The following is a 24,457-nucleotide window of genomic DNA, read 5'->3' on the forward strand; positions in this document are numbered from 1 at the left end:
ATGTAATTTGCAAGCATGCAAACAGAACGAAATGATAAATTTGGAGGTTATAGTGAATCACAGGGCCGTTAGTCGGAACAGCTTTGGGAAGCGTTTGGCTTTCCCAAAATACAGTTATTTTCTTTAGTGCAAAAGGGTACCTGACAGTCCTTGCCCTGTCCAAAGGATGTTTAGAAGCTGCTGGAGGTCTTGGCTTTGGAGCTGGCAGTCAGGTGGCTGCAGCACATCTCAGTGCTTAACGGGGTGGGAGGGCTGCAATCATTGGGTTGCACCATTCTGCTCCAGAAGGTCTCTGTAGGCTGTGGTTGTGGGAGGATACTGATAGGTATCCCCAAAAAGGAGCATATGAGGAGGAGACTCCAGCAAACCATCCTGCTGTCAGCTCCCTCATTTATCACATTGCTTTTCAGGGCCTCTGTCAGTGCACTCAAAGGCAGCTGTAGGATTTGGGTACAACACTCCTCAGTATGTGCAGTTTGCTCCCTGACTGCACTGTCCTAAGGGGAACAGTTGCTATCACAGCCTGTACCTGCCCCAGGCTGCATTGTCACAAGTGAGTGAATTATTTCATTCCTGATGATTAGAGGGTGATGGAAGTATTTCTGAAGGTTTGAAAAATGCCTTTCCTTGTCTCAAATTTGGACTAATGAATATCAGAGGCAGCAACTCTTACATGCTTTTCATTCTTATGCTCCCATCCTTTCTCTCATCCCCACTCAATGGCTCTCAGCTCTTAACCTGGCATTGGGAGGGCTTTATGACCTGTGTGTCCTCAGCAGGAAATGATATTTCACAGTGATAATACAGTTGCCATAAAATATGACTTTTAGAAAACAAATCAGGCCAGGCCTTCTAACTTCTCTTAATAACAAACACGGTTAGCTTTTCCTCCTTAAATCACTATAGAGGAAGAGATGATAAAGTAAATAAATAAAAAAAACTATATTGCAAGGAGGGGGAATAACAGTTTTATGGAGTGGAAGGACAAACAGAAAGCAGAGGAAGGCTGTATGGAGCAGCAGGAGAGGAGGTGTTACAGGAGGAAAAGAACTTTGAGTGCACGTGGGGAGGAAATCTGTCATCCCACTGCACGTGTGGATGTTGAGCCTGAATTGCCAATCAAGGCTATGCATTTTCCTAGGACTGTTTGTGTTGTCTATGAAGCAGCGAATCCTGTGTTAAGCACAAGAACTACCTGGTGGCTTTATCTGACCCCTGAGCTGCCCAGCATTGATGGAGCGATGGTGTCTGAAGGGTTCAGTCTGAGGTGATGGCAAAAAGAGCCCTGTGCTGTCACTGCAAGGTGAGCTCAGGCCTTGGGACATTGACTTGCAGCGTGTTGAAGTCAAATTTATTTTCCCTTCTCCTTGCCTGGAATACTTCTTTTTTTTTTTTTTTTTTTCTTTCTTGTTCAATTCCTATTTCACTGGTTGTATGGTTGTATAACATAGAATGGGTTCAGCTGGAATAGTCTAATAGAGGAGAGGAAAGCAAAGCCCATTCCTGACCCAGCGATTGCAGCCTCAACAAATCAGTGTTTTCAAAAGAAATTCTCCCACAAGCTCATGTGTATTTCACAGTCACTGAGCTCAGTGTCTGAAGGGGCAGAAGTGCATCTTACATTTCTTTTTTTTTTTTTTTTTTTTTTGACCTGATCTTTTGGATCAGGTTTTATAGCCTCAGCTGTTCTCCTGACTTCAATATCGAAGACCTTTATAAAGCAGTCATTGCCTGCTCAGTAGTTTTGTGGGTGAGGTTATAAAGACACAGCAGCTCACTCAGCCAGGAGATGGGGTTATTCCTTTTTTATTCTTCACGTCTTCAAAATATACACCTCTCACTCTATAGAAGATGCTATTGCCGGATGGAAGGAAGTTGTGCTCAGGTGAAAATGCTGTCCTTGAAGCTGAGAAGTGAGGAATGTTCAACACTCATTGAGCCAGGTGTTAAGGGCGAATGTGAGAGTAACTGCCTCTGTTCCAAACAAAGTGCTTCAGGTTGATTAAAAATCTGGAGTTCAAATTGAAAAGTAATAAAAAGGAGGACAGGATTTGTTAATAAGGTTCCACTTTCATATTAGGAACAGTGTGTTGTTGCCTTGAAATACTGAGTTTTGATCAAGATTTGTATTTGCAGATTTATTTATTCAGTTATGATTAATTGGAATCTTGCTGCCTTACTCTTGGAGGTTTGGCTGGAGACCAGAAGGACCTCATTAAAGACTGCTGAACAGTTTTGTTTTTTTTTCCCCTCATTTTGCTACTTCCCTACTGATACTTTTATTACTTTTCCCCATGGTGCTTGACAATGCATATGCTTTGTGTAGTGCATTACTAAGCATAATAGCAAAGCACGTGGGGAATAAAAAGAAGTTTGTTCTTGAAGCATCCATAACATCAGCTAATTTATGTATGAAATCTGCCAGCAGTATAAAGAAGCAGTTGTGTGTTTTCAAAGATGCTTCTGCATTTTGGGTCTGCAATTCTAGAAAGATATCCTTATCTCATTGCTTGACAGGGCCAGAAGCAGCTGCAGTGTGATAGTAAGAATGCTTACTCTGTGGTGGGTTATGCTACTCAGCTGTAGAAATGGCTCAGATAAATCTGTGTGTTGATAGTGCTGCTGTTTCCCCATGTGGTCTCTGGCATTCTGTCTGGTGTCCTTTGCTCTCATCCAGGAGTGTATGTGCTCTGCTGGGGGGTGTTGTCCTGTTGGCTGATAGCAAACACCGCAATGAATTGTTCCTTTCTGTGACAATGAGGCCATAATTTTGCAAATAAACCAAATCTACCCTAGATTCTAGTTAGTTGTTAATATCAGGAGAGAATAGCAGCTCTGTCTGCTTTCACACCCAGGCTTTGCAACCAAATCCAAAACTTCTTGCTTGTGCAATGATCACTGTTTAATAAGTGGCAGAAATACTGGGCTTCCATCACATCTCTGCACTCTGTCCTCCTCTGTGCAAGTTGTTCACCCTGCATTAGGACGAGCCCTTGTGGTCTTCAGGGAAACCTGCACTTATCCTCCCTCCTGAGATGCACTGAGGCATTCTGGCACCCAAAGAGCTTTTGCAAAGAGTCCATGTGCTGTGATTAATTATTCAGTATTACACCAGACATGGCTTAAAGGCAAGAATTAGTAAAAATGGTAAAGGTCATTTAAAAAGCAGGAAAGAAAATACCAAAAATAGTGCATGGCTGGCAGCTTTGCCATGCCTGCCTCTGAATGAATTGGTGCTAAAAATTGGCAGGACATCCATCTAAATCTATGAATTCTGTGCAAAAATCCCTGACTGACTCATTATGTGCATTCACCATTGCTGACTTCTTTGCATGACGTCCTCTATTTCTCCTGAAGTGCAAAATTACATTTGAAACAATCACATGCATCTATTGGAAGATAAGCTTCAGCTGTCAGCATCTTCCCTTTATTCGTGCTTGCTGAATTCATGTTGGAAGAGAAATGGATTCGTTTTCTTTTACCATTCTGTCTTCCCCGTCGTTTCTTTATTCAAAGAAATCATTTTATTTGAGAGGCTCTGGCTGCTGTCATGTTTTGGCTGATGGAGGTTAAAGTGAACTTTTTTCTATATCACTTTGCATGTTAATTTCTGGGCCTCTCTGAGTTTTCCTGCTCAGCTCTGATGTTTCCCATTGTGATCTCAGTTTGAGCTCAGATATCTCAAATTTAGGTTGGTTGTGCCCGGACTCATGGCTGATTTGCTCCAAGCATTGCCTATACCTGACACGACCCAATGGTGTTTCATTGTTTTTTAGGGTTGGTTGGTTGGTTTGAAGGTGATACTGAGCTCTTCTACACCAAAGGCAGCACTTAAGAGCTTCTGGACATGGGGTCTCTGTTGCATTCTTTGTGCTGCTTTCCTTTTTTTTTATGGGCAAACAGTTTCAATACAACAAAAACCAAAATATTTGCCACATAGAATGTGTTACTTAAAAAAGCAATCAAAGGTGACCAGAATGGCACATCCTCAGATGTAAGAACTCCTTTACCAGAGCTTCTTTTCCTCCCCACGCTGCTTAATTCATACATGGTGATTTCAAGGTGGTGTTTGTTATATTATTCTTAATTAAGCCTCATAAAAGAGACAGAACATGTCTTTTGGGGCTGAACTTAATTTAATTAACAATATATTCTATCAGATTTTTTTTGTATATTATTACACTTTTGCTTCTTGCCTCTAAGACACGCATCCCTTGCTTGTGTAGTTTAAATAAAACCATAAAAAGAGTTGTATTTTCACTCCAGAGTTTCCTTACCCCCACGTGCCCCCCTTAACGTTTGGAATTAAGCAGCAGGGAGATTTAAGGCAGCGTTTCAAGGCCATTACGGTTAGCTATACCTCTGAGATCAATTCAGCAACACAGTGCTCACAGAGCACTTAATCTACGTCACAGCAAAGGCTCCAGGGTGCTGCCCAACGGAAGGCATCTATTTACCAAATTAAAAGCACAGCAAGGAAAGGCCTGGGTGGTATTTAAGCATATTTTATTGACTCCTATTCTGCTCCTATTTAGAAAAGTTCTTGCTGATGGAAGATGATGGATGAGCTGATTGCTCAGCTTTCCAAAAGAAATAAGGCTTCTCTGATTTATTCCTCTTACGTTGACAAAACAGCTGTGGTGTAATTGGAGGTTGTCCAAGTCTGGCTGGATGCACAGTGCAGGCAGCTCCTATTGCTGCTGCTGTGCCCTCACCTTTGTGGAAGTCACATAATGGAGGTTCTGTCAGCTTTATGCTTAATGTCAAGTCTGGTGTCGAAGCCAATTTTATTTATTTATATATATATATATATATATATATATAAAGTCTCCAAGTGTGTTTGTGGACAATAAGATTCAGGTATTCAGTTCTTCCCTAAAACGAAGCAGTGCAACTTTACACCAAAGAGAGATCCGATGTATAACGTCTATGCACGTTTATGGACACCAAGAGCAGACATCACCCAAATCTGTTTTGTTAAAAGTACCCAACGTGTAACATTCCTTTGGATGCGTGCACTGAATTTTGTGTGTTGTGGATCTACAGTCACTTTATTTTTCTTCAGTGGTTGTATTTGCTTTTGTATTTGCTTTTGCTCAGGTGCTGATTTAGTTGAGCTTGGGCTTGGGGTGGCCCATTAGTTACATTTTTTTTTTGTATGTATTACAGTTGTTCTTAACGAAGAAAATCCTTAAAATGTAGCATCACACTGCACTGTAGCTGTGTGCTCAGGTTTGTCATATAGAGGGCTTGTTTGTCTGAACTCGTGTTTAAGTTCAGCCTTAGGGAGCACCACTGAGTTTACTGCACTGCAAGAGCAAAGATTATGGCTCATCTCCTACACTACATGTCTGCCTGTTGAGTTTTTGAGCTCTAAAATGAAAGATATCTAGATTTCATGTGCATGAAAGATATATAAAGCCTATGTTAAACACGTGAGATTTAGCATTTCATTGTTTCACAGGACTTTATCTTTCTAGTGAGTCGTTTTCTTACATGGAAATATGGGTTTCCATCCAGATACTGGATTGTTTCCTCCCCAGTTCAAGTGTCAGACCTCACCAAGATTCTAGCTGCTTGTTAGGGCTCGGGGTTTCATAAATTCCTTCTCAGACACTGATGTTCACTGCAAGGCTGCATCAGAGCTGTCAGACTTGACAAATACATCTTCCAAGTCCTGGAACAAAAAGCCTTTCAATCACAGAGCTGTGATAAACATACTAGATTAATAATGCTGCTTTTCTTGGGCAGAGGATGATTCAAACAGTGCTGAAGTAACAAGTGGTTTTTATCATCTTGCAGATATGAAAAGAATATTGTTCATAGACATTTGAACACAGTTCCTGAATAATTTCCTCATCTTTCTCATTGCTTTTCATAAAAAACAGGGGAAGACATGTTGAATGCTGCTGACAGGGCTCTGGGCAGCCCCAAACTGCTCTGTTAGCATCTCCTAAACACAAGGTGCCAGGTTCAGTGTGCAGATATATATCCTTAACTGCATGAAGGTAATTATAGGCTGCCAGCTCCCAGGAGATGCTATTTCTTTCCTCCTGATGTTGAATTTGACTGCAAGCAATAGCTAGTTGGTCAAGCATGTGCAGAAATATTCTGTTTTGTTTTGTTCTTCCTATGATAAAACCCTTTCTTTCATGACTTCTCCAACAGGCTGCAGTCTGGCTTGTGTGAAACTGCCTTCTCTTCAGTTCCCCTTCTGCTCACAGTGCCCACGTTGTGCAGAATGAACCTGGGAGCTCTTTGCTACTGCTGAGCCCTGATGGGATGGGGGGAAGAATCAGGAGACAGATAAATGTCTGTTGGAGGTCAGTTGTTGTGTCATCCCTTTGGACTTAGCTCAGTGAGTCGTGTACCTGTGCTGTATTACAACAGCCTTTACTCATTATGGCAAAATCAGTGAATGTGGGACTTATGGGGATCAGTTGGCATTTAGAAGGAAGAGAAAAACCTTTACGCTTTGTTCTGGTTTAGGAAAATAGGAAGGCTGAGGATGCTTTTGTCTTGACAAGCAATCTAGATTTAAGCAAAGGCTTTGTACATTATTAATAAAAAGATTGTGATCAGTGTAATTCGTTCTTTTCCCAGCTCCCCGTGTGAGTACATGTTGGTTTTGTAGAACTGCTGCTTCTGTGTTTGTGACAAACTTGCAGAGGTTCTTAAGCATCAGAACAAATTTGTCATGCTTTGGTAATACACATTTGTCTGTTTGAATATATTGTGTAACGTGTGGTTGCGAGCTTGGATTTGTGCACATCCGTCAGCTTGATTCTCATAGCACTGCTTTCTGTTCTGTGTACAATGTCTGTGGGTGATCTGACTTTTGAACCAAGGAATTTGTTTGAGCCTCCAATGCTCTTGGTTCCTAAAAGCAAAGCAAGAACTTGCTGCTGGCGAGTGACTGTTGGGTGTGTGTTAGAGAATGGTGAAACTGTTCTGACGTGCAAGCCTTGTTGCTTCACGTTGTTTCCTCTCCCATAGATCAATGGGAGCAAGCTGGGCAGCTATAAGAGGTGCCACAGCATGGACAGGTTGCAGGGAGTCTGTATCATCAGTGCAGTTGTCCAATCTGTCCATGCTAAGGCAATGAGTTAAGCATGAGTTGTAAGGCTAGCACATGTTTGTATCTGATCAGCTTTTTAAAAGCAACATGAGTGCAGAACTGGAAATGCAACTTCACCGTCAACAGTTCAAATTTATTTTTAGCTGTTTACACAGGATCAGGAAAAGAAGGTTCTAAACAGATTCCAGGTAGATAGGACTTGGATAGGAGCACAGACGTCATGTTTGTAAGGAATAAATGATCTGTTGTGGCTTTAAATGGTGAAGGAATGTATCAGGGGCATATTGTTGAATCAGCTTTATGCTTTAGGTTATGTCACCCCCAGGATGTTGCTTTACCTGCCCATGGAGGGCTCAGCAGGTGAGATATGGCAGCCACAGCTGCATGGAGCTTCAGTGGGAACAGCTGTCAGCTGTATCTTATCCATCACAGCGCTAACCAAACGTGGGCATTTATCACAGCTGCTAAAGCACCACGTCTCCTCAACAGAGAGAAATCCAGCTAACGTATCATGTTTGTGGAGTTGAAAGGAGATGGATTTTAATGTCGTACTCAGTAGCTTTTGACGTGCTGGAGAAAATGGGAGCATGCTGGGATGTTATTGTAGCTTTTTGCTCTAAGAGCAGCTGCTGAGCTGTGTGTCAACGTGGTCGTTTACCCCTCTTCCCCTCACCAGGTAGGAAATTCCTTGCATTTTACAGTCATGTAAAGTTTCTTTCTATGGATTACATGTGCCTATTATGAAAATAGAATGCATTCAGTACAAATCCGTATCGCAGACTTCTTGATTTAGCCCAGTACTTCTGTTTGCAGACTGTACGACACACAACAGCAGTGCTTCTCACACCACCACGCAGCTGCCATTGCAGAGTTGAAATGGTCCAACTCACACTGGCATAAAAAACCACAGAGCTTTACTGAGTGACTTGGCTTGTTCAACCTAACATCTAGCAGCCACTTGAGGGTAAGCTGTGATAAAGAGTGCAATGTATTGTTGGACAAGAAGTAGGGATCAGGTCAGGAATGGATCAGTGGTTGCAGCTCGAGGCATCGTTGGCTTGTCAAGCATCTATGAAGAGATGACATTCACTTTTCAGTAAAGTAGCAAAGCAAGTTCTTTGCCTTAACTGAAAACTGCATATGTCTGGTGTTTAATGAAGTTCTCTGGCATTTATCTGGTGGTATATATACATTAACCTCAGGAGGGGGAAAAATATGGTGGCTTCTGGAATCTGTGAATAACTTGAAGCCAAAAACCACAGAGAAGATCTATTAAGAGTTGTTTCCGAGCTCTTTAGTTTTCTTCCCTTCGGGGATGTGACTGCAGTTTGAAATGTAGGAACGTATTTCTGCTTTTTAAAGTAGTCCTACTGTTACTGAAATTAATGTTATTGAAATACAGCCTCCTTACTGAACCTGTGCTAACCCTGAGATGTGCAGCAGGTCCAGCTCTGCTGCTGCCAGATTGATTGGCCTTTGTGTGTGGGGGGCATCTGGTGTTTGGGGCCAGATCTTGAAATCACAAAATCTGAAGGTCAAAGAATATATTGAAGGAAGTTGTGAAGGTGATGTGAAGGGTGTCTGTACTGGAAGCCAACCCCAACTAAAGCTCTCGCAGTCAATCACCTTTGTGTTATTATTCATCAGATTACAGAAGGTGTTTCTTAGTTTATTGTGCCAGGCATTTTTAATGCTTTATCTCAGTGTGGGAATATCCTGTTACAAATATGAGCCTTCCCATTAGATTGGAGGGCCATTATTTTGGTATTTGATGCTGTGAGCTTTTTGTCATCGTCAGTATTGATGTGAGTGGACTCTTGGTCTGATTGTCCTCCTCCCTCCTTGGAGATGGGATGTGTGGCATGAGATGATGCCACTGTAGAAACTCACATCCTTGTGAGTCACTGATTCTACCTGGGCTCCTGGAAATCAAGGTTATTCTACTTCTCTTCTGTATTGGTATTGGTTGTTAATTGAATAATAGCATATAACATCCTAATTTCATGGACTCTGAAAAATAAAAAGCACATAAATCCCTCTAAAAATCAATGAAAAGTCTCGTTCCGAACCTTTTTTTCACTGCTGTGTAGAGGATAAATGAGGGATGCTCTCAGGAATACTGGAGCACACAGGTTTTATGCTTCCTCACCAAAACGCAGGGATGTTTAACATCAGGAAACAGTCTGTATTCCAGAGCCTGCATTCAAAAGGAGTCTGCTTGAGGCTCCTTTGGAAAGCATTCTGTACAATAGAAGATCAGATAACGCAGTATTTAGTAAAATTGCTTGAAACCCCGCAGGCAGACAAGGTTAAAATCAATGGAATTCACACAAGGATAAACCCTAACACTGGTGAATACCTGAACTGATCTGAAGGGTAGAAGAGGAGAAAGAAGGGTGGATGAGCTTTATTACTTCAAGGTGTGTGTGTGTGTGTGCTTGTAGAGAGATTTCAGGATAAGAGAGTTTAGCTGATGCACACAAGATAATCTCACAGTATTTGAGTAGCTTGCAATTCTCACTCAACGTGTGCATTTCTCTCATGAGCAACTGCTGCAGAGCTAACAGCTGTACATCTTTCCAGGTCTTTAATATGACAAAAGCTTAAAATGCCCTTCTCCTTGAAATGTAGTATGCAGTGGAGTATGGAAAAGATTTTGCATGAGGTAGCGTGTGATTCAGATGGAAAAATGTCAGGTTTTGGAAATTATTAAATCTTTGTGCTGCACAAAATTGTCAGCTGAAGGGGCGTTTGGTGTAGGAGGTTCTTGAGAGACAGTATTTCCAAATTGATCTTCTTGTGTTGTTTTTTTTTTTTTTCTCTTTTGCTTTGTTTTGGAGTTATTTCTCCCTCAGCAGCAGCTGCACGAGCGGGCAGGAGATCAATAGGACAACAGCTGCCAGGTAGCAAAAAGTGTTGGAGAACTGATTCTGATTCACTGTGAAGGAAAATGCTAGGAAAAAAAAATAATTAAGAAATTAGTAAGCAGCTGCATGAGAAATCATTCCATGCCAAGGGATGACATCTTTCCAGAGCTATCTGGAATTGCTGTGATTCAGAATATCTCAGGTTTTTCCTTATTACAGACGTGCAGTTCCGTTGGTGAATGGTATTTCAGTTCTTCCCTTTGAAGGACCTTTTAAGATTGGATCTCGCAAGAAAGTTCTCAGTATAGGTAGGATGCCCAACTCGGTGAATTAATTTCTTTAATTGAAGAGGGATCACAGGAATACACGAGTATGTTTTTGTTTGGGTTGTCCTTTGGGGTTCTCATCTCAACTTCATCTTCAGAATTTGCACTGCAGTACTTCCATGGGTGGATAGGGTTGCATGCAGAGCATTGCGGGTGATAACAACCAGTATATGGCAGGTGGATTAATAAACTGCCCAGTCTGCAGTGCCATTACACCAAGATGCTGTGAAAGATGTTTACTTTACCATCTCCATGTCCTACTTTTCTCTCGGTGATTATTTCGGCTAGCTGTTGCAATTGGTTTTACGTCTATTTCATCAAGTATTTGAAGCAGAGGGTTACCTTGAAAAAGCAGATAGATAAAGTTAATGGTCCAACTCACACATCCTTTCTGTAGGAGCACAAGGATCACTACAGTGCCCATTGCTCTGGCTTTCTATTTTTCTCCTTTGTTGTATGACATATAGTTACTGCAAATATGCACATGAAAATATTTGTTAATGTAAATGTCACATTGCTCTGATTGGTATTTACAGAAAGACTTAAAAACACCTGAGACTCGAGTCTCTCTAATTACACAGAACCTATCTACTAATTGGATCTTTCCTCTGCTGTAGGATACTGTATATACTTCATAAATTCAGTTATATTTGAAATGCCCAATACACAATAGAGTCACTTTTAGGATAGGCAGGACCCTTGAAGTCAAGTTAAATTTAATGTGTCTCTATTGAGCTCTGTTTAATTTGCGTGAAGTGTGACAAAGAATGAAAACACTTGCAAAGAAAAATTAACACGTGACTTTAATTCTATATTTTATGTGAATTAGGAAATGTAGTGTTCTTCTCATCTGAACTCATTGTTCTAAAGTGTGTGCTCTATGTTACAGATAGAATGATGTCTATCAATGCCTAATGTTTGGTATTTTCTTGTGTTATTTGGTTTGAGGTACCCAAAGAAGCAAAAATAACTACAGCATTCTTTAGTTCAGTTTTTAATTAGATCATTAGGGATTTACAAGGCAGTTGCTGAGAATTACACTGTTTTCTCTACTCTTGGCTATCGAGTGCCTCAAGTTATGATGACAGCGATGCCTCAAACCCTGCCAGGAGGAAAAGAAGCTGTTGCTTTCTCACAGCTGTCCCTTAGTTCATGGGTTTTGCAAATGAACACTTGTGTGTTGTCTTGGTAATTAAGGCCACCTGAACTCAGGTCTCATCATAGCCATATTACTGTCTTCCCCTACATTTCAGGAGCAAGTAAAGTATTTAGAGAGCTCTCTTCCTTTGTCGTGTCTTGGTCCTCCATTTCATCTAGAAGTATTTCAGAGTATGAGAGATGTAGTTGGTATTTAGTGGGAACGTGACCTTAAAAAAAAAAAAAAAAAAAAAAAGGGGGAAGTGTTTGCTGGTGAAAGTTTGTGTACTGAAGACTCCATAATTCTTTTATTTATATGTTTTGAGGAACTTCATGATTTGTGGGCAGAAATTCACTTTTCTTGGGGTGAATTACTGGTGGTAACGTTGGATTTTTCTAGTGAATACCACAGGGGCAGGAATTAAGATGAAATAGCTGCATGAGCATATGACTATGAGTACAGTTTTGGATAAAGTAGACTGTAAGAGGTCATGTTGCTAAGGAGGAGCTCGAGAGCACTGTTTGCAAATGCAAGGGAAGAAATGTGACCTCTTATTTCTCTTGTCATTGATGTTCTTGCCGAGTGAAGTATATCTGTGCTTCACCTCAGGCCAGGTTCTGGTTTTAATTTAATTTAGACATTTATAAAAGAAATCTTTAAGCCCAAAGAAGCCCAATGATTCATGTTTTGTTCTGCTTGCGCCTTTGGTAATGAGCTTTGGCAAAAAAAGGAATAGGTGAGAGGGGGAAGTTCCTTTTGTATTTGGAATTGTGATAATGTCTATTCTGATAGGAGTGATTTAAATGTCTTGTACCATACTGTAATTTACCTCTGACAGTGACTGATATTTGAGTTTGATTCACAGCAAGAAGAAGAAAATAAATGAAAAGTGCCAACTTTTCCAATGGGAAAGATATTTTAGGTGATACTATGATTAGAGCTTGTAAGCATAAGAGCTATTTCTAACCAGAATACAAATCAGCACGCTTACATTGCTCTCTGCACACCCCTCAGGTGTCATCCCTGGTTATCACAGCTCCCATACAGACCAAAATCCCTGGGGCATTGGATGGTTTCGTGCTTGGGATCAGACCGTGACCTTGTGAGGTTTGAAGGCCAGGCTTTGTCTATGCAGTGGTACAGCTGAATTTTTACCTGAATTTCACAACTTGATTGTGAATGTTTGCATGTTTACAACCAACAGGTTGATTTTTATTTTTATTTTTTGTAGCTGAATAGACATTCTATTTTAGATGTCAGTCTCTTGGACAAATGAGGATTCCCTGATACTTTAGTTTCTGTCTTAAAAGCAGTATATGTTGTTTTTTGTCCTTATCTTCAATGAAGTCATGTGCTATTTGAGAGCATCATGTCGTTGGCACCTTTTCTGCTGGATTTGAGGGACCTGAAAGGTCAGATGGACAACAGCCAGGGAGAGTTTATGCTGAGATCGTAAGCACAGCATTAAACAGATACTGCTTACCTTTCTGTGCAGGCAGCCAAAGAAAAGCATTGAGAAGCTTTGCTGGGTGACACGTGTTGTCAGGAGTTGCAGGCATTATTCTGTGGTGGAGGAAGAATTTTTTTTTCCCTTCAACATTTACAAAAAAAAATCAAACTGACATTTATCTGTAGAGCAGCTTTGCTGCTACAGTGGTTTTAAAAGAAAATCAGTTTGGTGTACGTATGGGTTTTCTTTGCCCCCTTCTTAATATGTTATCAGCAAATGTATGACAGACTTATTACTTGCTTGCAAACAAAACAGAACTCTTCTTGAAGCAGAATGCCAATGGCTCTGCAGTGAGCATCTCCTGCAGCTGCATTTGCTCCTGGGCACGTCAAAGCCTTGAGCCTTAATAATGACAATTGATGTGTGAATTGAATTCATGGAAGGAGCTCTGGTGGCTCATTCAGTAAATAAAATGCTGCTGCAGCTAAGAATGAGCGTTGTACCACAGGTGTGATTATGAACTGGGTACGAATTTATTATATTTATTATTGCTCTGCTGCTGAGCTCCGAGTGCTTGCATCAGCAGGTACTGTATTTTGACCAGGGCTTGATAAGCAGCTGTGCTAAGTCAATAATTGTACTTGGGAGAAGTCTGTTCCTAGAGCAGAAGACCAGACTGCTAAGAAATACGTGTAGCTTTCAAGGCAAAGTGAGGTATCTACACACATCAGAATCCAAGCAAGGCTTTCCAGTGCTCTTCAGTTCCCCCTCTCCTGCTTTGTCACGTACTTCCATGCTAAATTTTTCCAGCTGCCCTAAAGACCTGTTCCACTGTGTAGGAGTTGTAAGGAAATACTGACTTCGTAATGGCAACCGTCACACTTGGCAGCGATATGAGGCACGTGTAACATCAGCTAACCCAACCATGTGTGTGAATTTATTCAGAGTTGTTTTTTTTTTTTTTTCTTGTTATTTATTTCTTGTTCTTAAAACAGGCAACAGCAGAGCCTGAACCTTCAGAGCAATCTGCTGAGCCCCAGAGGTGTGGCCCATCTGGTGGTCCTATGGCACCATCTGGAGATGTGAGATGCTCCTCCATCTCCTACAACCTGCTGACAAGTATGATGTGTTTCCAGGAAATTCTTAACGTTTCTGTAACTGATGCTATTGCCATTGAAGCTCTGTCTGGTCAGTATGTTATGGTAGCTGTGTTGTACCTAGGAAGGTTTTAGGTGTGTTTTGCTCATTCAGAACACTGGTGAGGCTGTGGTGTTTTCAGGCTGACTGCTAGCTAAATACACAGTGGTTATCCTCATCCATTTGATTCTCTTTATACAATCAGATATTATCACGTGTTTTCCTGTTTTGCTTTTAAAGTTGTTTTTTTTTTTCTGTTTCTTGTGGTTTGCTATTTTTCACACGTTGCATTTCTATGTCACTGATTTGTCTCTTTAGAATGCTAAGGAGACTTTTTCCTTAAAGATTGATATTTCTTGCTAATGCATAAAGGAAAAAAAAGTGGATGTTGAATGTATGAACATATGAGAGATTCCTCAAGTTTGTAATCCACTTAATTTTTAATAAATGGAATATATCATTTTTAAAAACACATATAGCTTTGATATAGATAGGTTTAGAATGCATAAAGGATGATGATAGTGTAACATTAATCTCTGTTGGCACTAAAAAGACCTCTGTTTCATGAACATATTAATCCTTATCGATGGAAACAAACACAGTACCCTCCTGTAACCCATTAAAAATGTTTCTGGAAAGTTACTGCTATGAGTTCTGTGCAACAGCAGGGATGGAGAGGGACAGCACAATGTCAGCTGAACACGAAATTCATGGGGAAAAGAAGTGTTACTGAAACAGGCTGATAGAAGGAAAGAGAATGGAATAAAGAGGGATTGAGGAGATGGCCCGGGTCACATTGGCACACAAATTCTTCTCAGTGAAAGCAGCTGTGCTCACTTACAGAGTGGTACTTCAGAGGCTTTTATTGTTACAGCAAAATGCTGTTGACATCGTAGGGTTTCTTTCAAATGGATTCTGTGAGAAAAGGCGTTTGGATTATAGTGTTGTTACTGTTGTTTGGTGAAAAGTGGGGGAAAAGGGGATTGTTCAGAGAAATACAAGAAATAGGATCATGTAAGGAAAGTACAGCTTCTCTCCTTTCCTCTCTGAGGAAAGTACAGCTCACAGTGAAGGGTTCCTACGTGTGTTTCTTGTTGGTTGGTTCAGATCAAAGTGTTGGCTCATCCTTCAGCAGACACAGGCAGTTCTTATGGGTTTTTTCACCCATAAGCAGAGAATTTTTCAAGTTGGCTCAGTTGCTTCCAAGTGCTTCAGGCCGTTCTGTCATTCTCCTGAGTCCCACTCATCACTCCTGAGCCCACAGATAACCTTCTGTGTACAACAGGACTTTCTCTTAATGTCCATTTTATCGCTGCTGGAAAAACCTTTACAGCTTTGTAGATGTAGAATAGGTTACATAGGAAGGGATTGTTAAAGCAAATAGATGAATAGATATTTGCCTTGATTTTTAATCTTATTGAAGACAATGGATTTCCTGAGTTTCGCTTTCCTTTTCTGCTCAGGAGGACACAATGTCATCTAAAGCCTTCTAAACTACAAAGAAATATCATATGCAGCTTAGCATGGTTTTAATAGAATGGGAACTGAGGTCTGTGGCACTGGGTTGCTGGCTGCATTGCCAGCTCATAGTGTCCATTTGCAGACTTGACCACTCACCCTTTGGGAAACTGAAACTGCCAATGCCTCCTGCCCAGATACGTTGTCAGGCTTCATGATGCTTTAAAAGCAGTGATTGAAGAAGCCACACAGTGCTGTCAAAGTGAAATGGAAAAAAAAAAAAACCCAGCACAGAAACAGGTATAAAATGAAGCTCCAAGTGGAAGCATCCAGTCCTCTGCTGAAGAAATAGAATTCTTTACAATTTAGATAAGTGAGGTTTGTTTGCAGCTAAAGATTTTGAGCACGCTGCTTTTGCGTGATGATATTTTAGATTTCCACAATTTATTGCACGTCCTTTTTTTTTTTTTTTTTTTTCTTTTGGAGTTTTCATTGCAGAAAATTGCCAGGAGGGAATGGATTTTGTCTTCCCTCAGCTGGCAGAACAATTTTCCACCTGTCGCCCAAATATTTGATGGGGAGGATTATGGAAGTTTATACTTTATATCCATAGGAAGGCTCTGAGTCTCACACACTGCCACCTGAGGTTGGCTCTCTGAGACATGCCCTGCACTTGTGACTTCCAATGGGAATTATATGGGAAACCCACAGTGGATGCATGGCATGTTTGTAAGCAATGCCTGACTTCCCACCTGCAATCCCCTTTAGACACATTCCTTCCACGGGGAGCAGTTTTTGTAACTAAAAACCATTATTTGGATGGGGCCATTAGTTTGAAAAGCTACTTCAATGAGATTTGCCTTCATTCTTTTAAACATCTGACCCTGCCACATATGCAGAAATGTGTTGTTGTTTTTTTTACTTGACATCCACGCAGACATTGATGGAAATACAAGATTTTGTTGCCTTGTGAAATCCTTTAATGCCTTTGTTGTTTCCTCTGCCACATGGATTTACTGAAGTCTATAGGGACATGGTATTTAGCAAAGATTGACAATGCAGGAAACAGAAGAGTGGTCAGTAATCAAACATGCATGCTGATGAATCTCACAGCATAATTTTTCTGGAAACTCTATACATTGAAAGCGAATCCAATTATTACTTATTCAGCACCGCTGGTAAATGATACAGAACTACTTAATTAGTCTGAGTGCCACACAGGGATTGCATTTGGTAGTTCTGCCCTCTGTCATTCACTGTTGTGGTGGAATAACTGCCTTCCTGTGAGTACATATGGCTGAACCTTGAAGGCTGACAGCTGCAATAACTTGAAATCAAAACCCTTATAAAGTTCCAGCAGGCTTTAGATGGATGTTAAAACAAGTGAGGCACCATTGAAAGAAAACAGGAAAGAAAGATGTGTGAAATTAAAAAGCACAAGTAGTAAACGAGTGGTGTCTGTTGTTTGCAAGTGCTCATCAGTAACCCAGTAACACCACAGCTGTGTGTTGCTGTTAAGCCCCAACCCCACCTGTGAGCAGAATTATGCCCTTCATTTCAGCACAGTTTGGGTTTCATCCATTGTAACTCACTCTGAACAGCAAATTTAGGGGTTCCCAGTATAACATCGAGTCCTCTGACTACAGGGGTCCCTGTAAAGTTGTCCACTATTCTTCCCAAAGTCTTCCACTATTCCTGCTATCCCTGGAGGTGCCCGAGGCAACAGATGGAGCCCTTTGCAGCCCAATGGAGGATGGATGGGAGCAATGGGCTTTGAGGTCCCTTCCAACCCAGCCTTAACCCACACAAACTCATTGCTGCCTCGTGGAGCACTGAAAGAATTGATGGCAGAGTGGGGTTCCTTTGCCTCTCTGAATTCTTGGGAAATAGCAAAAGTGTCATTCTATAAAGCATGGATTTAATAAGGCCTGCAGGGACGCAGTATTACTGAAGACTGACAAGATGAAAATTGGCATAACTGTTCAGTAGTAAAACGCTAAGAATTATGATAATATTTTATAAAGTACACTGAAAATGTAGTTTAAAACATTGTGAAAAATGGAAGTCTCTCAGTCTCACTCGGAAATAAAATCATTTCCCATCACGTACAGGGTGTATAGTTTCAAATACAGATACAGAGTGTTAAGCAGGGTTACTTCTATTAAAAATAGATGTCGTATGCTCATTATTGTTTGAGTGCTTCTGCGTTCACATCTAAGCAGAGAAATTGAGAAAATAGGACGTGTGCTGATTGAGTGCCTTTGGATCCTCCTGCCCATGGTGCAGCCTTACCCCCTGCAGGCTGTAGCCCTATCGACACCAATTTTTCCAATTTTTCCAATTTTTTTTTCAACTTCTGCAGCACCTTAAAGGGCTGCAGGAAGGGGGACCAGCATAGGAGCATATTGAACATTTCCTCCATGTGGGTCTGGAACCACAGTTTACTTATTTCACTGTTGGAGTGCTGCAGCAGTGCTGCTCACATCACTACATTTCTCCATGGTTAGTACTCTGAGCCCCATCTTGTATGATCTATGGTGACCCATTTAGTCCTTCTGTGCCCATCTATAAAACTTGGCAGCACGGATGATGCCTTTTTCTGACGTTCTAATTTCCCTGGAAGTTCTTACGTTATTGTTTTGTCTTGGTGTGCACCAAGTTGGAAAGCACAGTCCTGACAACTATTGCATTCTTCAAGTTTTTCTTTAATAAAATCAGTTTTTAATAAAATACAGAAGTGGTTTACAACCAGTTAAATAATACAAAAATAAAGCAATTGAAAAATGTGTGTTTTTCCTTTCTGCCCCTTTCAGGAAATGATAACAGCGAAGCCCTTCCAGAGTCCATCCCATCTGCTCCTGGAACACTGCCTCACTTCATGGAGGAACCAGATGATGCCTACATTATCAAAAGCAACCCCATTGTCTTACGCTGCAAAGCCATGCCAGCCATGCAGATTTTCTTCAAGTGCAATGGTGAATGGGTCCACCAAAACGAGCACGTGTCGGAGGAAAGCATGGATGAGACCACAGGTAAGGGCAGTGTCCTTGGGGAGGTGTAAGCACAGACAGCACTGGGGCTGTGACACAGTTGAATGGCAAAGAGCTGTTGGGTGCACTGAGCTGAAGGAATGGTAATTTGCTAAGTAATGAAGTTCAGCAGGAGAAATCCATTGTGTGAAAGCATCTTTCTCTAAAAGAAGAGAAATAAGAAGGGAGAAAGTTGAAAGCGATCAACAGATTTTATCATGCTTCCAGCACACCCTCTATTTTTTCTCATTTAAAAGCATCTTGATAAGTATTGCAAACCAATTTAATGCTGCGCTGTCTTGTAATTTCACAATTCGGTTTTGTTATTGCTTTCCTCCTCTTTTTAACTTCCACGATTGCTAGGCAACTCCACGGGTTGGAAATAGCAGCGTAGGCACAACATCCTCTCCATCAATACCAGAAATTCCTCTTTAGAGGGGGGAAAAAACCACATTTAAAAAAGAAGATACATCTCCTAAAGTGACAGTGGTGTTTGGCATTCACTTTAAGTGACACATTCTGAAGAAATTTCATCCTAGCAGCTTTTTGTAAATGCTAATCTGAGTGAGCTCTAATTTCTACAGTTACCTTTTCAAAAAGAATTTAATAGGCGTAACCTTTACTTCTAAAGGCACTGCTGAATCAATATAGAAGAAATGTCGTTCCTAAATGTTTTTCTTCCATATGGTTAATGAAAAGCTGTCTTGTGAATACTGCAATTATGTTTTATAAGCCTTGGATTAATAAGAGAAAAAAAAAAAGATGAAGCAACATTAGGTGGTAGGTTTTCTGTTTTGCTTTTAAATAACACACGGTAACGTTGAGTTTTGAGACATGGAGGCACAGATTTAGCAAATGGGATCTGGAATATAAACGATGCAGATTTGAATTTAGCCCAAGGGCAGAGCTAGCACTAAAAGTATTGTTTGCTGTCTGCACATGGGCGTGATCCCAATAGTTAATGTGTTCTAAAAGCGGCCGTGATGATGCTCAGAATGCAGAAAGGCACAAAGAATGGCTACGTTGGGTGAGCTGTGAAGGACAGGCCTGGATGTTCTTCTCTCCTAGATGTATCCATACCCACAAACTACTTCAGAACCTTTCCCCAGCCTTCAGGAAACATCAGACGTGAGGTTTTTGGAGGGGAGTAAATGAGTGCTCTGACAGTCCTCTCATCTCTGGAGCCAAATCCAGGGAATAAACATTTCTGCTACCAAACACTCCGTGTTCTGCACACTGCGTGGGCTCCATCTGTGAGAAACTGCACTCGAATTTATGGCACAAGTGGTGCCTCTGGTTTAATGAGTGTCAATGCATTCACTAAAAGGAAGTCATGCTGCACAAAAATGGGGCTGCCCTTTTCCATCCTTCCACTCTTTGGTATGTGATGGAAATTGGGAGAAGAATAGTAGAATAGTGGTGAAGAATAGAAACAAATAAGTGAGCAAGACACGCATCTTAGCATCTCTGCAAATTCCTGCCTGTGTGTTCTTAGCCAGGCTGTGCAAGGAGTGCACATAATGAGAGCCACATGTGAAGCTGAGAGGAAGGGCATCAATTCTGTAGCTCTGTGTGGTTTGTAGTTGAACACTGAGCTGACACGAGCTGGCTGCCTGAGGGTGTATCAAGGGTTCTGGGGGGCTGATGGTTTGCATTGCAGTCTGTGCTGTGGTGGCTTTGCTGCTGCTGCTGCTGCTGCAGGAAGTCAGGGCAGGTAAGGCAGCATGTGCTGTGACTGATGGATGCACTGCTGTGGTCCACTGCTCAGTTACAAACCCAATTATTTCATCTTCTGCCTTCGTTCTTGAGCTACAAAAAGGGGAGAGCGATCCACAGCCTGCCTTTTGTTGTTCATTCCACAAGCACTCCAGCAGGGGAACTTTGCTCACTCTATGTGCTCAGAAAATAAGAGCCTGAGCTAATAGATCCTACTGTGACAAGAATATAATATATAATATAATGTGATATATATGATATAATGTAATATATAATTATAGTTTGGTGCATTTCTTTCTGCTTTTCTTCTCTTTTTTTCCTGAATTTTCTGAATTTCCTTTTTTCCTGAAGGACTGCACCTTACAAATATCTCAACTTTTGGTTTTACCGCAGGATCAGACCACTAAAAGTAACTCGAGTTTCCTTGTCTGATAAATAAAAGGATTACAGCAATAACTGCTGTCAGCGTTTTTCTCATTTAAACAAATAAAGCTGACAAATGCTGAAGTTCTGTTATGTTTAGTACATGGAGAGCAATTATTCATCTGCTGCCAACATTAGTCTATCTGCAGCTAAACCATCCAACGGTGCAGAAAGCTTATTAGCATCTCAGTACCACAGTCATAATTTTATATTCTGTAAGGCTGTGCTGTGTAACAAAAGATGATGGTTATAATTTGCACAATAATTTAAAAGGTTGACTTGCAATGCTTATTAGAGTTATACAAGTTACAGGTAAAATGTTGTTCTTGTTTATGATGTGCCTGTTTTTATTTGCCTGGATATTTTTTTTGCTCTGTGTCATTTCCTATGAATGTTTTCTCTGGCATTTTTGAGACGCAGATGGTGAGTGAATATATCTGCTGGTGAAATACAGCGATGATAAATGAAGAATATATGCCTCTTTTCCCCCGTGGGTTTGCTTTCTGTAGTTGGTTCTAAAATCAGTGAAAATAGGTGTACTTTCTCTGTAGACAACACACAAACAACTTTCCCCAAAGAGTGGATGTCCTCTGGAGTTTCCCCTCCAACCTCGATTCTGTTATTTTGGATGCATCTGTTTTGTGGATTGACAAAGCAGGGGAGTCCAAGGGACAGAATTCCTCTTCTGCTTCTCCCCTTCTCGCTGCATCTCTCAAAATCATGCACAGTTTGGCTGCCTGGTTCAAAGCTCATTAAATGTTGCTTCAGGCTGACATATATCAATTAATATTAATAAACATGTTGGGGAAAGGAAGAGCTGGGGTGGAGAGCATTCTACCTTAACAAACCCAAAACTGTAGATGCCTTTATTCAGTGGTGACTGCTCAGTGTTGTACAGCATCAATGAGCCTAGAAATGGCTTCTGCTCTTCCACACGTGATGATTTTTCAGGTTGGTATCAGTAAAGGCTCTGTTGCTTGCACCAGCAGCTGTGTAATGTGCAGTTCTCAACTCCTCATTTCTATTCGCTGCTTCCAAAAATTCCTTGAGTAACTTGGAAATTTGGGAGAGTTCAGGAGAGATGGAGTGTATCATAACCAGGTGGGGAACGGTCAGCGAGGTAGGAGCTGATGGCTGGTGAGGAGATGAGTGGGTTTTCCCCAGGAAGATGCTATTTGAGGTCGTGGTGAGAATATGCTGACCATGGGAGGCCAGCTAGAGGTACCTGGGTACAGCAGGATGCCACGTAAACTTCTCACCTTGGTAGCAGTTCAGGCTGCTGCACCTTCGTGGCAGTGCACAGAGCAGCACTGTGTTTGTAGGCAGTGCAGACTCACAGGCTGATAGGATGTACGTGGCTGCACAGCAATGTGCATCAGCTAATTGAGCGCTGGGTGAGCGATCCCTGACCAGAGACAACCATCTCAAAAAGGTCACTGTTTGTCAAGGACTGATTGTTTTTCATCCTTGTCAAAGAAGTCTTTAAGTAGATGGGTCGCAACCTCGTTGGACATGGCTGCAAATTAGCTTGGATTTGGAGGATGAGCTTTTGAGGCTCTGGAGCTTTGAAATCATCCAGGGATTGCACACAGCTTGATTTGTCATGTATACAGTATCAATAAAATATGCATCTGTCAGTGTTATCCAGCATGACAGAATGAGAAATGTTCAGCCACTGGGACCTGCTGTGTCAGGTCACCAGGACTCCAAGGGTCTCTAATGGAACTTTCTGTGGCTGCTCTTATCACTTGTCCATAAACATCACTCTACAGGAAGGTTGCATGGCTGAGAACTTGGGGATTCGTTGCTCTCAGAGCAGCCTGGGTGTTTACTTTGAGATGGTGAAGCTTCATTGTACATCTTATATGTCAGCAGGGAAGGGGATTTCCAACAGAACTGCTGGGTTCTGCCAGTGATGTTTTCATCATTACAGGAAACAAAGGGAAGCTTTTGTAAACAATTTTGTTGACAAATGCATCAACATAGTAAAAACAAAGCACAAATAGAAACAACCAGTTTGTTTATTACAGCGTGGATAAATATTTGAGCTGCTAAAATGATTTTCGAGACAACTGAGGAAGCTCTTGTAGGTTTGGCCATATCTTAAGATGTCATATTTCCCAAAGACAAGCCAAACAGGAGAAATGAAAAGAAATAATTTGCCTATTGCTGGAAACAGAACAAAAATGTTGTATTGCTTTATAGCTCCTCTGCCCTCCCCCACTGCTCTCTAGTGAGCATCCCCAGTGGCCTCAGCTCTTGTTTGTCAGAGAACCAGGTTGACTTCCTGGTGCCTTAAAGAAGTGAAGTACCCAGCCATTTGTTAATGGTGCCTGAGATTAAGTGGAAGCCAATTTTTATGGAGTTCAGGTTTAGAAATTTCGTGGTGCTTTATAAATTCACAAGCATGAAATATTTTAAGATTGAGTTTTCATTCATTTCCATTGAAGGGGAAATAAGTACCTTGGGACTGCATCAGAGGAGAGAAGGAAGAAAGTAGTAGGCATGATCTTTTTTTTCCAATTTTCAAATTAATGTTTTTCTGACTAGCTCTCCTAAGTGATTTTTAATGCCTCTTAACAGTGATTTGGATTATATTTTCTCTCCCCAACGTTGTCATACAAAGGTAGTTACAGATTTAGCATACAGATATAGCAAACATTGCGATTATATAAAATAAGGTGTCAGGTTTAGAAGGCCTCCATTTGTGTTACCTTGTCTGAAACAAAAGCTGCTGCTCTGAAGGCAATGCTGCTGAATGTTGGCTGTGTACGGGGAGTTATGGAAATGGCAGCAGGAGGAAAAAATAAGTACGAGACTCTTCCCATCGTTACTCCTGGTTTGCCTTCATTATTCCATGAGATTCTTTTCTGAGTTATTTAGATGAACCTGTTTAATTCCTATCACTTATGCATAATTCTGGTGGATTGACTTGACTTGGGGGTAATGGATGTGGGTCCACCAGGGTGCTTCAGAAAGAGCTTCAAGTGCACTGAGAGTGGTAAATGGGAATACAATTTCACTTTATGTTATACAATGCCAAATAATCCCTCCAAGTGACAAAAGGCATGTGAGAAAAGGTTTCTGAAGCATTACACTCTTGCAAAGGCCAAAGTGGGTGGGTAATTTGTTTCATTTGATGCATTATGACCTAGTCAGCTTTTAGGATTTAATTAACAGTAATATATTATTGTCAAAGTAATTAAAGCTTTGCCTTGATTAAAAAATGGAATTGTTTAATTAAAAGAAAAGCGTCTGCTTTATGCCCGAGGAAGGTAGCTCATATCACTTAGTTTTCTGTATCTTCCCCCTTCAGGCCTGAAAGTTCGAGAGGTGTTCATCAATGTGACAAGGCAGCAGGTGGAGGACTTTCATGGACCAGAAGATTACTGGTGTCAGTGCGTGGCATGGAGCCATCTGGGGACCTCAAAGAGCAGAAAGGCGTCCGTCCGCATCGCTTGTGAGTAGAATAAACCTTCTGATGTTCTTCGGATGCGTTGGAGTTGTAATGAGTTGGTTTGTTGTTTTTTTTTTTGGTATTGAACTCTGCAGATTTAAGGAAAAACTTTGAGCAAGACCCCCAGGGGAAGGAGGTTCCTATTGAAGGGATGATCGTTCTTCACTGCCGGCCCCCCGAGGGCGTCCCTGCAGCTGAGGTGAGCTTTCTGCATGACACACAAGAAGGGCTCAGCACTGCAGGTTTCCAGGCCCAGCATTGTGGCAGTGCTCCTCACTGCAAAAATCCGGGCTCTCCACGCGGGATCAACGTGTGTTGTTCTATGTTGACTATTTTGGGGATTTGAGTTGCTTTGCTTTTGTTACTGCTTCTAAAAAT

At 41.2% G+C, this 24,457-nt stretch overlaps 1 protein-coding gene across 1 annotated transcript in view; it reads left to right on the plus strand.

The window, feature by feature from the left end:
* The window catches only part of UNC5D (unc-5 netrin receptor D), a 93,303-nt gene that overhangs the window by 26,693 nt on the left and 42,153 nt on the right, over positions 1 to 24,457 (plus strand). The window contains exons 2-4 of the mRNA XM_085242871.1: positions 18,268 to 18,486; positions 23,939 to 24,082; positions 24,175 to 24,278. Coding sequence (XP_085098997.1) covers positions 18,268 to 18,486; positions 23,939 to 24,082; positions 24,175 to 24,278 — 467 coding nt within the window. The remainder of the gene's footprint in view (positions 1 to 18,267; positions 18,487 to 23,938; positions 24,083 to 24,174; positions 24,279 to 24,457) is intronic.

This window comes from Meleagris gallopavo, chromosome 24, assembly GCF_905368555.1.
Source record: "Meleagris gallopavo chromosome 24, MGAL_WU_HG_1.1, whole genome shotgun sequence".
Taxonomy (NCBI): domain Eukaryota; kingdom Metazoa; phylum Chordata; class Aves; order Galliformes; family Phasianidae; genus Meleagris; species Meleagris gallopavo.